Source organism: Syngnathoides biaculeatus, chromosome 4 (genome assembly GCF_019802595.1).
Source record: "Syngnathoides biaculeatus isolate LvHL_M chromosome 4, ASM1980259v1, whole genome shotgun sequence".
In the NCBI taxonomy this organism is placed as follows: domain Eukaryota; kingdom Metazoa; phylum Chordata; class Actinopteri; order Syngnathiformes; family Syngnathidae; genus Syngnathoides; species Syngnathoides biaculeatus.
Window position 1 is genome coordinate 7,564,425 of NC_084643.1, and position 14,554 is coordinate 7,578,978.

At 43.8% G+C, this 14,554-nt stretch overlaps 2 protein-coding genes across 3 annotated transcripts in view; both read left to right on the forward strand.

The window, feature by feature from the left end:
* trim36 (tripartite motif containing 36) overlaps positions 1-8,802 on the forward strand; it is a 35,721-nt gene extending 26,919 nt beyond the window's left edge. The window contains exons 11-13 of the mRNA XM_061817991.1: positions 2,887-3,070; positions 3,698-3,811; positions 5,782-8,802. Of these exons, the coding sequence (XP_061673975.1) occupies positions 2,887-3,070; positions 3,698-3,811; positions 5,782-6,133 (650 nt within the window). The 3' untranslated portion in view covers positions 6,134-8,802. The remainder of the gene's footprint in view (positions 1-2,886; positions 3,071-3,697; positions 3,812-5,781) is intronic.
* An 845-nt stretch (positions 8,803-9,647) lies between these two features.
* The window catches only part of ccser1 (coiled-coil serine-rich protein 1), a 117,453-nt gene continuing 112,546 nt past the window's right edge, over positions 9,648-14,554 (forward strand). Inside the window, exon 1 of one of the 2 annotated variants that reach the window (XM_061817054.1) lies at positions 9,648-9,880. The gene's annotated coding sequence lies outside the window, so the exon portion shown is untranslated. The remainder of the gene's footprint in view (positions 9,881-14,554) is intronic. The other variant, XM_061817055.1, reaches the window with a different exon arrangement.

A 14,554-nucleotide genomic window follows, 5' to 3' on the forward strand; every position in this document is an offset into this window, starting at 1 on the left:
CTTTTAATTAGTTCTAAGCAATGACTAAAATAACGTCTAATCCACCCCCCCCCCCTTTTTTTTTTGTTCCCACACAGTTTAAAGGATAACAGATGCTTTGCTGTTTAGTTTTTCCAATTCTAAGGCACACAATCGAGGCAATGAAGCACAAAGATGTTTTGGCCGATCACCATGGTGCTATTTTTTTTTTTTTTCACACAACTCGAACACAAGTGTATGTGGGTGGATTATTGAGGAGGGGCTAGTCAAAGAAATATACGCAGACGGGAGCTAGCGTGAGGTGCTAATGTGCCGTTTCACAGAATAGTTCACAATTCAAACCAGGAACAGAAGATCCACGTCAGTCCTTGGTCGGCGAAAAAAAAAAAATGGTTGAATAGCGTTCAATAGCTGAATGTTCTTTTAAGCGACTGAAATAGGGATGGTCACCCGGGTTGGACTTTGATTTAGGCCCATGTTGCGATTCCCGCATCTGCATTCCTGTGCTCTGTGGATCGTGGAAGGATTCACTGAGCATCGGTAATGAGGAGGAATTTCAAGCCAGGGTGAAGTACAGAGGACACACACAAAGAGCCCGTGTGGCTATATTTATCCTTTTTCGCGGCAAGGCAATACAGCATCTGTTCGCCTTGGTCTTTTATGTACAACCTCGGGGGGGGGACGACTTCATCTTCCACAAAACGTTGTAAAATTTCATCTTTTAGTCCTTTTTCATAATTCCAAAGGCGGAAAGAACATTGTCAGGTTGCCTTTAGGAGCTTCGGGGGCATCTCAGCCACCCCGAAGAGCTTTTTAACCACCTCAGTGAACACAACCCCAAATATTCTAGAGCCTCTCCTCTCGGGAAGGCATGTTTGCGGAATTGGGGTCGTCTTCTAAGTATTCTCCCCACAGTCGACACTCAACGTCCACAGTCGAGGTCAGCAGCGCCCCATTCACAAAGTGTTGATGGTGCTCTGTTTTCCTCTCCCGAGACGCAGGATAGTGGCGCAGAATTAACCCTAACCAGCTATCAAAGTTGTGCATTCTGATTTGCCTGCTGGTACCCGCCAGCTACATCTGGAGTCCCACACCCATAAAGACCCGACAGGACTCTTTTCTTCAGTTTGACGGCATCCCTCACCACTGGTGACCACCAATGGGTTCGGAGATTGCCGCCGCGACAGGCACAAACTAACTTCCGGCCACAGCTCCGGCAGGCTGCCTCGGCAATAGAGCCGCTGAAGGTGGTAAACTCTTGACTCGATGCCCTTCCAGAGACGTGGGTGAAATTCTGCCAGAGGCGGGAGTTGAAACTCTTTCTAACACGGGATTCGCACACTATATTTGGGTCTGGCAGGTCGGACCTGGATCTTCCCACGCTATCGGAGACAACAGGGGGCGATCGCTGCATTAATGGTACGTGAGCCGGTCTGTTCTGTAGCCGGGAATCAGATTGCTAAGGTTCCCCCCACCCGCCTTTGGCCACCACCCAGCTCACACTGCACCTGACCCCTATGGCCCCTCCCACAGGTGGTAAGCCCACAGGAAGGGGGACCCATGTTACCCTTTCGGACTGTGCACGGGTGCAGGCCCGGCCACCGGGTGCTCGCTCTCGAGCCCCGCTTCCAGAATCCAAATCAATTTTTGTCTCTCACCTTAGGGTGTGAAGCCCCAGACAGCTTGGCCCCTAGGATCACTGGCACACACAAACCTGATAAGCCGACATGATAAGGTGACTGCTCAAGGTGCCCCCAAGTTTAAAAAAAAAAAGGCAAATTAAGAGAGGCAAGCTTTCAAGGAGTGATCACTGTTCCCCGAGTCAGAAGGGAACAACAGTGAAGCACTTCATCATAAATGAAACTGAGATTTATAGAACAAATCCAAGGAGTCGGTGAGACTCGTGTTTTTCGTCACTGTTCGTAGCAGTTCTTAGTCCCTAGATCAGGGGTGTCAAACCCATTGTAGTTACAGTTTCTATCGGAGGGCCATTATGACTGAAACCATAAAAATCTTTAATTGACCCATCATATTTACACATTAAATTTACCTACTAGTTTTGGAATCAGAACTCAAGGGTAATGGGTTTTTCAACTATCGTTGTTGTGTAACACAAAAATGCGTGCAATATCTCATTTATGATATGACAATTTGAATTTTGGATTCAGATTTTAACAATAATCGTGGAAGTTGATACACATGATTGTGCCTTCGCGGGCCACATAAAATCTTGCGGCGGGCCGCATCTGGCCCCCGGGCCTTGAGTTTGACACCCGTGCCCTCTGATTGTAAACGTAGCTCTGCTATGGCGCGTAGGCTGTGTTTGGAAGTATGCCCCAGTTGTGAAAAGGACTTCCCAGGCACACAAATGAACGTGTCCCTCCCTGGAGCAGACCCCACATTGTCTACCCACGCGGTGGTTGATTGAACAGGGTGCATTCATGGGATGTTGGCCCACTAACTATTTATAGAAGCTAATTAATTCCTTCCAAATGAAGTGTTGCTGCACTAGATTACATTACTTGAGGGAGGAGTCAGCCAGCCGAAGCGCATCTTTAGTGAAACAGCGCCCTCATGTGTCCAGTGTTAACACTTGCACGACGTGAATGTTCTGCATTGATTCATGAATGTCAAGTCTTGTTTGTTTGAAAGAGGTGCAGATGTGAATTTTTGATATTTGGAAATAAGCATAAATATAAACATTTGGTTTTGTCACAAGACGGTCATGTGTCATATGATCAAAAACTAGATTTCAACAGATGTATTTGTCTGGATTAAAATCTTTAATTGAGAAAAAAAAAACAGTTTGATTGAAGAACAAAAACACAAAGTTTGAGTTAAATGTGACTCATTCAACCCAATTTTGTACTTGAAGGGAATTTATCACGTGGCTCTCTCTGCTCACAGCATTCGACTTCCTGTTCAGCGACAAGTGCGGCTTCAGCACGGAGCGCCTGGTGCTCAGCAAGCGGCGGGACGCGGTGGAGAGCGTGGCCGGCGTGGCCTTCCTGCTCGCCGCGGAGCGCGTGCAGACGGGCAGCTACGTCTGCCTGGACTACATCATAGGCGACACGGGCATCTCTCAGGGAAGGTAGGCCACAGCCCACGCAGTCCATCCATCCATTTTCTTTCCCGCTTATCCTCACGAGGGTCGCGGGGAGTGCTGGAGCCTATCCCAGCTTTCCACGGGCAGGAGGTGGGGTACACCCCGAACTGGTCGCCAGCCAATCGCAGGGCACATTGACACAAACAGCCGCACTCACAATCAAACCTTGGGGCAATTTAGAGTGTCCAATCAATGTTGCATGTTTTTGGGATGTGGGAGGAAACCGGAGTTCCCACCCGGAAAAAACCCACGCAGGCACGGGGAGAACATGCAAACTCCACACAGGCCGGGCCGGGATCGAACCCGGGTCCTCAGAACTGAGAGGCCAATGATTTACTAGCTGCCCCACAGTGCCGCCACAACACGGTCAGTTTTTTTTTTTTTTTTAATTATTATTGTGCATCTGAGGACATTTGCCCCCCCCCCCCCCCACCTTATTGTGACAGTTATTCGAGGTAAAGCATTTCAGGTATTTTTACAATATCCTCACCAGTTAGTTAGTTAGTATATACTCTATATATTTCTACAACAACATATAATTGAATGTAAAGTTATTTTATGTGCTGTACGCAAGCCACGATTGTCTTAATGTTCTGGTGTTCCATTTTGCAGACACTACTGGGCCTTCAAGGTGGAGCCCCACTCCTACATGGTCAAAGTGGGCGTGGTCTCGGACACAAAACTGCAGGAATGGTTTCACAGCCCGAGAGACACCAGCAGCCCCAGGTACACTCCAGCCTCGCTGCACGTTATAAATTCGTCACAACACAATCTTACCTGCTAAGCTTGTTATGTAAGAAGCAGCATTAACTTGTGAAGGGCTTACTGTACATTCTCCGATAGACGCCCTTTCTCATAGCTTAAATTTGACATATGTCTATTGTAATTGTAGCGCATTATCTGTGACTTTTATTACGGTGTAATTACTTACTACTTTGAAAACAGTATTCTTTTCCCCATATTTCCACATTTAAAATCAGTCACTGACTTAAAATCCCAAATGGATCCCATGTCTTTATTGGATTGCAACATTTTCTGACAATTGTCAGTTGCAAAAAGCTAGCAGTCGTTTCAATTGTGTGCATTCAAATTGTCAGCGCTAGTATTTGTTTATGATGATGCATTGCTCTCTCCAATTTTAACTGACGTTTTTTTTAATGAATAATTTTTAAATTGAATATTTGTTTCATAAAACATTTTCACCATATTTCATATATGTATTCATAGTGTAAACTGTAAATATACCTCCAAATATGATCTCACGAAATTGAATATAATTTAAATCTTATCATACAACGTAACTCTTACAAGTGTCTTATTTGATTCTGCAAAAAATTACACAAGTGTGCAACCGAGGTTAAACTTTGGTTCTCCCTGACATCCAAAATTTATCGTCGGTTTACAGATTTCCACAAGTGACAGCAGACTTCCTTGACACAATTTTCCTATTAAGACAGCCCTTTGCCACCATCTTGTGGACTTTTAAGGTTTATGTTTAATTTTAGCTTCTGCCATCTTGTGGAATAGAATGTAATTGTTCTCCTACCACTCCACGTCACTGCTGTTGATAACTAGAGATTTGTCGTAAATCGACATGAATTTTCAGACCAATTGAAGCTCCCTTAATGTGGGGAAAACAACTTTTTCCAATATTTTGGATCTAATTTAGTCCATGCGGTGCCTCGGTAAACATGTTAGACATGAATTAAATTTGTCCACGCATTCCTGAGCGCTAGACCTTTTTCTGCCGAGAGGCCTGAAATGATCTTATTTGAATTTCTCCAATTTATCTTCCGTAATTTCTTAGCCTACAGACTGCACCGGATTATAAACATCACCCAGCACATTTGTAAAGGAAATACCATTTGGTACATACATAAACTGCACGTGTGTAAAAGCCGCAAGTGCCCACATTGAAATACAAGATATTTAACGCCAGCATCGCGCTAATGCAGCGCTAACAGGGCCGGGTTAAAAAAAAACAAAAACAAACCATACTAGTAAAAATCACTGAGACACGCCAGTAACACGCTAAAGCAGCGCTAACAGGGCCGGTAAAAGTCACTTCCTCGGCACATATATTCCACCAGTCTTGCCCCCTTGCGGCCGTTGGGAAAAAATGCACAAATTAGCCGCATAAACCGCAGGGTTGAAAGCGTGTGGAAACAGTCACGGCTTATAGGCCGGAAATTACGGTACTGGCTCCTGAACCAGCGCTGTCAACAAAACAAACACTTGCGTTCTCACAAGTTGGTCTTCTACAATTAGGCAACCAATCAGTGGAAAGGGAGCGGTCTTAGCCAAATATGGACAACGCGGATACAAAACTGGGTCAAACAGAAGTAGCGGTCTGAGGGGCCTTTTTCTGGTTACTTGTATGACAAAAATGCACACTTTTTTAGGAAGTCACTCCTTAGTGGTATAAATGCCACGAATGTGGGACTTTTAAATGAAATTTTATTCGATGTATTAATTTTTTTGCAGCACAGTGGTTATAAATTGCTGCCGTAATACCGTGCCTCAGTTCGTGGCCAGTTGCCTTATCATAAATACTTCCTTCAAACAAACACTTGTCTTCCCTGTCAGGTAAAATAAAATGTACTTCAACTTAGTTTATGGAGCGTGTCATTCATAAAATTAATTGTTTCCAATGAAAACTGCATTTTCAATCAGGTTGAAATAATTTTCCCGTCCAGGTACGACCACGACAGCGGTCACGACAGCGGCAGCGAAGACGCGTGCTACGACCTCTCGCCGCCCTTCACCCTCCTCACCGCGGGGATGGGCAAGCTCTTCATCCCCAAGGCGTCGCCCTCGTCTTCAGCCGCCGCGTCCTCGGGCGACCGCGTGCTGCCCATGCCCCAGCGCCTGGGCGTGTGCCTGGATTACGACAGCGGCCGCGTGTACTTCTACGACGCGGACAATATGCGCTGCGTCTACGAGAGGCAAGTGGACTGCTCGGGGACGATGTACCCGGCGTTCGGCCTCTTGGGCGGCGGCAAAGTCCAGCTGGAGGAGTTTGTCAACGCCAAGAGGCTTGCCTTCTGAGTGCAACTGGGCCACGTTCGGCGCTCTTTTTGGACCTTTTGGCAAATTTGGCACACGTGTAGGGAAGTTTTTTTTCATTTTTTTTTTTTTTTTAAAGTCCTTCCGGCCTTTCGAGGTTGCTTCGATCAGGGTCTTTGGTCCAAATTGGGGAAGCTTGAGCCGGCATGATGTGATGGACACTTTGGAATGAGTTCCAGTGAATAGTGTCGTTCAGGCCTGTTGACTCGCTTGATTTTTAGGGACTTAGGTCCAAACTGTGAAAACCTTCTTGCAGCTCAATGATGCTCAACACTAGTGTGACGCGTTAGAATGAATTACGGCAAGCGCTACGGATCCTCCAGGCTCGAGAAAACAAAATTGGGATTATTTGGTCTAAATTGTCAAACCGGCTCTAGGATGTTAACGTAATCACCTTTTGGGTGGGGTATTTTTAAGGTTTTTCTTTTTTAAAGATAGATCCAGGCCTGATGATGCGGATCTGAGCTGCTAAATTGTGATCTATGATATATTTATTATACAATTATGACGCACAGCAAGCAGGTGTAAGAAATGTGAATCGTCCAGTCCCGTCGAGGCAGATTTAGAACTGTGAAAGCTTAGCTGGTGCGTTCTGACGAAAATGAATGGGCTTCATCAACTAGAGAATTTCTCCAGGACCGTTGAGGCGGGCGGGGTCTTCGGTCCAAACTAAGATGCTAAAGTGGGTTCTTAACACAAATGGGATACTTTGGTGTGAGATCCACTCAGCATTTGTTCCCCTCCCTTCAGGCCCATCGAATCGGATTAAATCAACTGTAAAACCTCAAACGGTGAAACCGGAGCTGCTGCGTCGTGATCACCACAAAACGTGACGTCGTCGACGTGTTTTCGGCCAGCGGGTTTATTTTGACCGGCGTGTCCTCTGAGCCTGTTGAGGTGGGGGCTTTGATCAGGGTCTCGGTGCGTATCATTTCTGCTCAATAACCAACGTGACACATCTTGTTACTCGTCGTTTTACCGAGGCTGTGAAATATCGTACTAAAGTCTCTGGTGTTTAATTGTTGAATGAAGCTGCTAACGTAGCCGGCGGCCATTTTAAACCTTCTGTTTTTAACTAATGTTTACAGCGGTTGCCATTTGTCTGTGTTCTCGATGGTTAATTTATGTACAGGTGGGGGGTGGGGGGAGGGTCTGCTCTCTGTGTGACTTAATCATGTGACTGGCTTCGTTGCTTAACAGCCAAATTTATTATTATTATTTTTTTTTTGTTTTGTGTTTTAAGTGGACCTGACGCTGATGGGAGGGAACCTTCGTAGCAGCTCTTTTAGTGCTAGCGCCATCGTGCCTTTCAGTTCATTTCAGTCTGCTTAGCAATTCCGTGACGTGGTTGCACAATTGTTTTGGAACACTATTTGTGTCACGCGCACTCGTGTCTGTTCAATGTTTGTCAAGGAAATTTCTGATACACGTATATATCAAAAGAAAAAACACTACTTACACACAACTAGGGTGGACTTTATTCTTTTCATGCATCACGACCTCACACGTTTCGTGTCCTCTTTGCAACTCGTGCGTCAGAATGTGAACAAAACGCACGACCCCGCCTCGGTTTCTGCCTTCGTTCGCGAAGGAAAATCTGGTGCAACCAAGCAGCCTTTGAAACACACACACACGTGGTTCACTTTCTTCACCGTCACAATCACGGTTTACACTGCGGGGGAAATTTGGTTTTGTGTAGCAACTTGGACGTCGTCATGGGTTAGTTTTCATTTTCAGGAGGGTCTTATGGTACTACCGATCTTTTGCCTAATAATACAACCTACCTCCTTGCTGTCAAGCCTGGAATTTTTCAATTTTTGCAGAGCCACCATTTAAAAAAAAAAAAAAAAAAAAAAACTCACTTTCAATGTGTTCGCCTTTAACATGCCTTTTGGTCTTTTGATGTCAGGTTATATGCTGTACATATATATGTATAAACTGTACACTGGAAACGTCCACTTATCACACTAGAGCAGGGTTGTTTTAAATATGTGCTGTACATTTACTTCTGTAAATTCATCCTTTATCTGAACAATATCGTAATATTATGCCCCCTCCCTTTCTTTTTTACTGCTCTCCACTTTACATATTCTCTGTTCATCACGTGCATAGAATCAAGTGTTGCATTTGAACGCAGTCTTACGTGGTTAAATCTTAACTTTTTTTTTTTTTTTTTTAAATTCACAGAGGTTCCAAACTTGATATTAAAAAATATATACCTCTTTGCATTTCAAGACTAACAAGGCAGCTTCCACTGGCGGAATGTAAACCAATAGTTGAATGTCCTTGTCTCCCCCCCACCCCCCTTTTTTTTTTTTTTTTTAAATTTTTATTTTGTGTCAGATCGAAAGCGGAATTTGTAACCAAAATTGCCGTCAACCTAATACAAAGCTAGCACGCGGCGTGTCCGTGACAATTGTATGTATCTGCCTAACTGAGTGCAATAATATTTCAGTGGAAAAAATGGCTAGCTTCACTTAGGCTGACACTCATTTGCACTGTTTACTAGTCAATGTTGGGATTTTGAGTATTAATGTCAAATACAAACTTATTTTCCACACTTCTAAGGTTTGATGGAGCTGGTGGGTACATATGTGAGTAGAATTTATTCTTTGCTGGACTCTTTTGTGTATGTGTGAAGACTATCAAATAAAGAGTTTCTTCCAAAACGCTGCATTGTCGTGCTAAAATAGAGTAAAACGACTCACCCGCTGTGTAACGAAAGGGAACAGGAAGAGTGATGCTATCGCCTAGTAGACTTTGATGAGAGTTGATTGATTGTTTCAATATTTTCATCTTGTCTTGAGACTTTTTTTTTTTTTTTAAATATTTATTGCATGAAATCACTGGCCGCCTGTTGTGCATATTTTAACCAGTTCGGGGTGTACCCCGCTTCCTGCCCGTTGACAGCTGGGGTAGGCTCCAGCACTCTCGACACCCTTCTGAGGATAAGCGGCAAAGAAAATGGATGGATGGATAGAGCAGATATTTTCAATATTTTTTTTCTGTATTTGACAATTTTATTTGGTGCATATTGTACATAATATACATATTTAACGAGTATAATGGATGTATTTCTATTGATGTTTTTAATATTAAATGATTAATCTATTGCATGAGGGCGGCAGGGTGGATCAGCTGGTAAAGCATCGGCCCCGCCTGCGTGAAGTTTGCATGTTCTCCTCCGTGCCTGTGTGGGTTTTCTCCGGGCACTCCGGTTTCCTCCCGCATCCGCAAAACATGCAAAATTAATTGGACACTCTAAATTGCCCCAAGGTGTGATCGTGAGTGTGGCTGCTGTCTGTCTCCAGCTGGCAACCAGTTCAGGATGTACCCCGCCTCCTGCCCGTTGACAGCCGGGTCAGGCTCCAGCACTCCCTTGTGAGGATAAGCGGCAAAGAAAATGGACGATATTGCGCACTGTATATATATATAAATATGGCGGCCTCACCTGTCAATCAGAGCGTCCCTGAGCAGGCCAAAGTACGTCAACGTGTCGGGGGGGGGGTCTGTGACGTCACGTCGGTGTCACCTCAACGCGGAAGAGGTGAAGACGCAGGAGGAGGAAACCAAACGATCCGCTCCGCGGCCGGTGAGGCGCGACGAACGACCTTTTCGTGAGCTCCCACCGCCGCACCGACTCCCCCCTCTCTGGTCCACGTAGCCGCCTCGAAGCTTCGCGCAGCCCCGATGAGCCGAGGCGGAGAGCCGCTGGGAATCCGTTGAAAGGTACGTCCGCTTAGCGGCCAGCTAGCTATTATGGCAGCCGCACCGGCTCCTGTCATTTCCCCCCTCAACACCTGTGACATTCGTCGGCGATTTACGGTCCCGGTCCCGTGCTCGTGACGTGGTTCGTCGCCGTCGACGGCTAGCACGGGCTCGGTGAGGTCGGGCCCGAGGAGCGCGTCTTGTGACGTTGTGTTGAATGAAACAGCGGCCCGTGTGGCGGTGCCGCCGAGGGCTCGTTCAAGCGGGCAGGTGCGCTGAGGGTGAAGTCTGCGCCGGATCCCTGGCCCTCCGAACCGGTACCATCAACCCTCATTATTCACGGGGGTGACCAAGAATCTCCGTGAAAAGAAAAAAAAAAAAAAAAAAAAACAAAAACAAAAAATCACTAACAGTCAGTACGCCCGTCCCCATAATTAAAAAAAAAAAAAAAAAAAATCAAACACCAGCGGCAGTCATGTAATATAATGCAAATAGTTAAGAAGAATTTGCACACATTTGTTGCACTTCACTTTGTTTTAGAGGTCCTATAATCAACTAATTGATTATCTAAATTAAAATTTTTGTCGTAAAGAAACCAATTTTTTTTTTTACCTTACAATTGACAAAATTATCTGCTTTCAACCTCTTTAACAGTAAATATTATCTAATTTATGCCGTCCTCCCCAAAAACAGGCTGAGTGTCTTTGTGTTAAGTTTTTCGTCACTTTTACTTTGACATTTTACATTTCACGTTGTGGACCAAACCACTCGCTGAAACGTAATGATTTCATTGAAAAAAAAAATGTCAGTTTACTCTACAATGAAAATATGATTTGCAGCTGAAATATGAATGACCTATAATTGGTATCTACTGTAGTTGGATCTAAAGAAGCATCAGAAGTCAAATTAAATATTTAAGAAGCCTCAGAAGTCTCAAATTAAATATTTGAGAACCTAAAGAAGCCTCAGAAAAATTAAAAAATTGAGACTTCTGAGGCTTCTTCAGGTCCAACTACAGTAGATACCAGTTACAGGTCATTCATATTTCAGCTGCAAATCATATTTTCATTGTAAAGTAAACTGAGGTTTTTTTTTTTTCAATAAAATAATTAGGTATTAAACTATTAGTTTGAAACTATAAAACTAGTACTTTTACTTCCACTAGTGAAGGTCATTTCATTTTAGAAAATGCCGGTTAATACTTAATTACAGAAAATGTCGGCTGCATATGGCATTTTGGACACATGCAGTGCAAAATGGCGAGCACCAGAAGCTAAGGTCGTAATCTACATTTTTGCTCAGAAACGAAGGAATAGTTCCTACAATCGGAAATGTCTCTTCTTCTTGTTGCTATGTTGTTCCTTGTTCTTTGTTGTGATTGCCGTACCTGGGCAGCATCGATTGCCAAAGAAAAATTCCTCGTGTGTTTTACACATGTGGCAATTAATTCTGATTCTGAGTGACACCACTCACAGAAGAGACAAATCAAACTCATTCGTTCACAGAAATCTCACAGAATTCCGTCTTTTTAAATTGCATTGATTAAAAAAAAAGATCTCTGTAATATTCCGCAATATTCCGACCGTAACCCGTGCCAGAATCCACACTCGTTCATTTTCCGGTCCGACTTTTGCAAGCGAGGTGGAAGATTCGATACGTGTCTGTTGATTGGTCGAATGTGTTCCTCCTGACCAATGAAAACGCTTGTTGTATACGAGGCGGTTCACGGGGCCGTTTTCAAGTCAACACGATGGCGGTGCTCAAGAGGAAAGACGCCTCTCGAGTGAAAGAAATTGATCTAAAAATAAGTTCCGATGGGATTGGATGGAAGAAGAAATCGTCGATACAGTTGGAAAGAAGGAAGTTACGACTCTGTTAAGCGACTTAATAATTGTTGTCAAAATCATGCGTTTCAATCATTTACGAAAACAACAAATTTAAGGTTTTTGAATGGATATACACACTATGAAAGTACGCCTCCAAGCCATGATGCGAATCTGAATTAAATTTAGTAGTTTACGTAGTTGAATTTGTATTTGAAATTTTTTGAGGTGAAGGTATGCGCCTAAATAATGAACCATCATATTGTGTACATTTTGAAAACAGAATGCCATTTATTTATAGATGCACTCAATATATTTCATTCATAATACAATTTATAAAACTTTCACGTTAAAATTGGGGATCATGCTTGCCGCCCCCAGATGACCCCCAGCTATTTTTCAGTCTTTTTTTCATTCAGTCAAATCACATTTTGAGACTCCTGTCAAGCCAGCTGGAATGGGAACTATTTCCTGTTTCCCATTTGGGTAGGAAGTCCTGTGCCGACTCACAGGTCAGGTCACCGTTGTTCATTTTTGTCGAGTGTTGCCTCTTTACCTGTCATCAGCGACATTCTCTTATGGGATTCGGGTGTGTTTGAATTGCCTTCACCCCAGTTGAGCGGTCAGCATGTTGTTTTCTTGAGTGCTCAGTGGTGACATTCCGGTATTCCCATACCACAAACAACGCAGGGACGGTGCCAGCCTACAGGGCGTAGGCCGCATGAATGTGTTTTTAACGTTGAAAGTGACTATTGGGGGAGGGGGTGGGTGGTGGTGGGGGGAGGTTAGTCATTCAACAATGTTTGTAGTACTCGATTATACTGAAATCTGTTCCTAATAATTTGTTTGTCTTGAAACCATCATGCATTATGTGACTGCGTGTGATAAATCTGCAACTTTGGGGCTTTTTCTTTGACTTTGGCTTTCTTGTGTGATGCCACCACAGAAGGACGGCAAAAAAGAAAATGCATTGATCCGTCCATCCATTCCTTTTTTTTTGCCGCTTATCCTCACGAAAATCGCGGGGAGTGCTGTAGCCTATCCCAGCTGACAACGGGCAGGAGGCTGTGTACACCCTGAACTGGTTTCCAGCCAATTGCAGGGCGCATAGAGACAATCACCGTGCCGCTGAAATTAAAAAAAAAAAAAAAAAGATAAGTGAAAGTCAGTGTGACATATGAAAGTGGACAGTACAGCGCGGAAGCAATTTGGTGCGATAGTGTCGAGCTGTGAGAAAGAACTGACAAAGTTCAGGAAAACAAAGCCGAGTGTGTCAACGGCAAAGCAGAACTGTCTTACACAACCACGGTATTGTATCGCCTCCACAAGTCATCAATGATAGATACAGCAGCCGGTGCACTTTCAAACGCTTTATTCAATAATTGGGAAAAAAAAAAAAAAAAAAAAAAGTAAAACGCTCGAATACAACGGCCACAGCTGAGCATGCCAGCGTTTTAAAGCTACACTCTCATTGTACAATGTGAAGATGGTGACAAGTGGATGAAAATAGTACCTGCACCTCACATGCACATTTTGTGTTGGTATTATTGTTTTAGTCAAAATCATTTATTCAATTACTCAAATAACTGATCAGATAATTAGAAGAAAAATCAATTCTACCAATTGAGTGAGAGAGGCGAGCCTCGGTTGCTGATGTATTTTTCAGCTATTTAATGAATGCCTGGAGAACTGTAAAACACAAATAAAATGAGCGCATTCACGCATGAGCTTCTGTTGGCCACAGCTCACACCTCGCCACTCACACGCCGTCACGTGCCACCCAACCAGCCTCCACTTCATAACGGCATATGTACAGTGTTTTGTATTATTTTGTTGTTAAATGCATTTACAGTGTGTTTACAAACATTTGAACAAGTTCAAATGTAATTCGAGCGTGACAAATGGGTAAAACTATGAATACAAAAACACTTTTATATGTGGTCTCGTCATATCTCAGTTCACTGATGATTGGGGGTTCACCGTACAGTAGTAGATACTTTTCATTGACGTCACGCCGACCACGTGTTTCATTTTCATTTATTTATTTTTTTTTACAACGCCATTTTGGACGGCAAGATCGCGCCTACATATCATGGCTAGGAAGCAATAAGTGTATAATGCAATGTTTGGCTACAGTTATCGTTTGATCTTTTATTTTTAAAGTCCTTTGACAAACGAACACTGTAACCAGAGGTGATTGAGGCGCTTGTGCTGGCGTGAGAAATAAAGAAAGAAGAAAGAGAGAAGCCGCATGTGAAACTCGAGAGCAAGTATTGTCTCGTTATTATAAGATTGAGCTGTAGTACTTCTCTTATATAGCAAGTGTGGTGTGATTGTGGCGACATCAGCGGGGCGCGACAAGACAGGGACGATAAGGAAGTGAGCTAGAGAGGTTGTCGGGGGGGGAGAAGCGAAATAAATATCACCCACGTTAAAAACGCGTTATCCACCGCAAACCCAGAAAGCAAAGTTTCACTGCGGGTGCCAGTAGGCATATTGATAGCCCAAAGACCTCCGTAAAAATATGTAACAAGTGTGGAGGATACCACGGTAAATTGCCCAGCAAAAGCTAAACAATGCCCGAAGTGTCAGACCCCTTTTTCTGTCTGTTCTTAAGCCACACAATAAAATACCACGATGAAAAGGCCGTAAGATGCTTATAAGCGAGCCAATATTCACAAAAAGATCAATAAAAAACGTGAGTTGTATTGTGGCTGTGCCGTCCAGTGGGTGTAGTAAACGAAAGTCGTGTGACTCATGATGTCACTTGAATAGTACAGTGGTGCCTTGGTTCTCAAACTCAATCCATTCCAGAAGGCTTGTTGAAAACCAAAATGTTCGAAAACCAAAGCACATTTTCCCATTACAATGA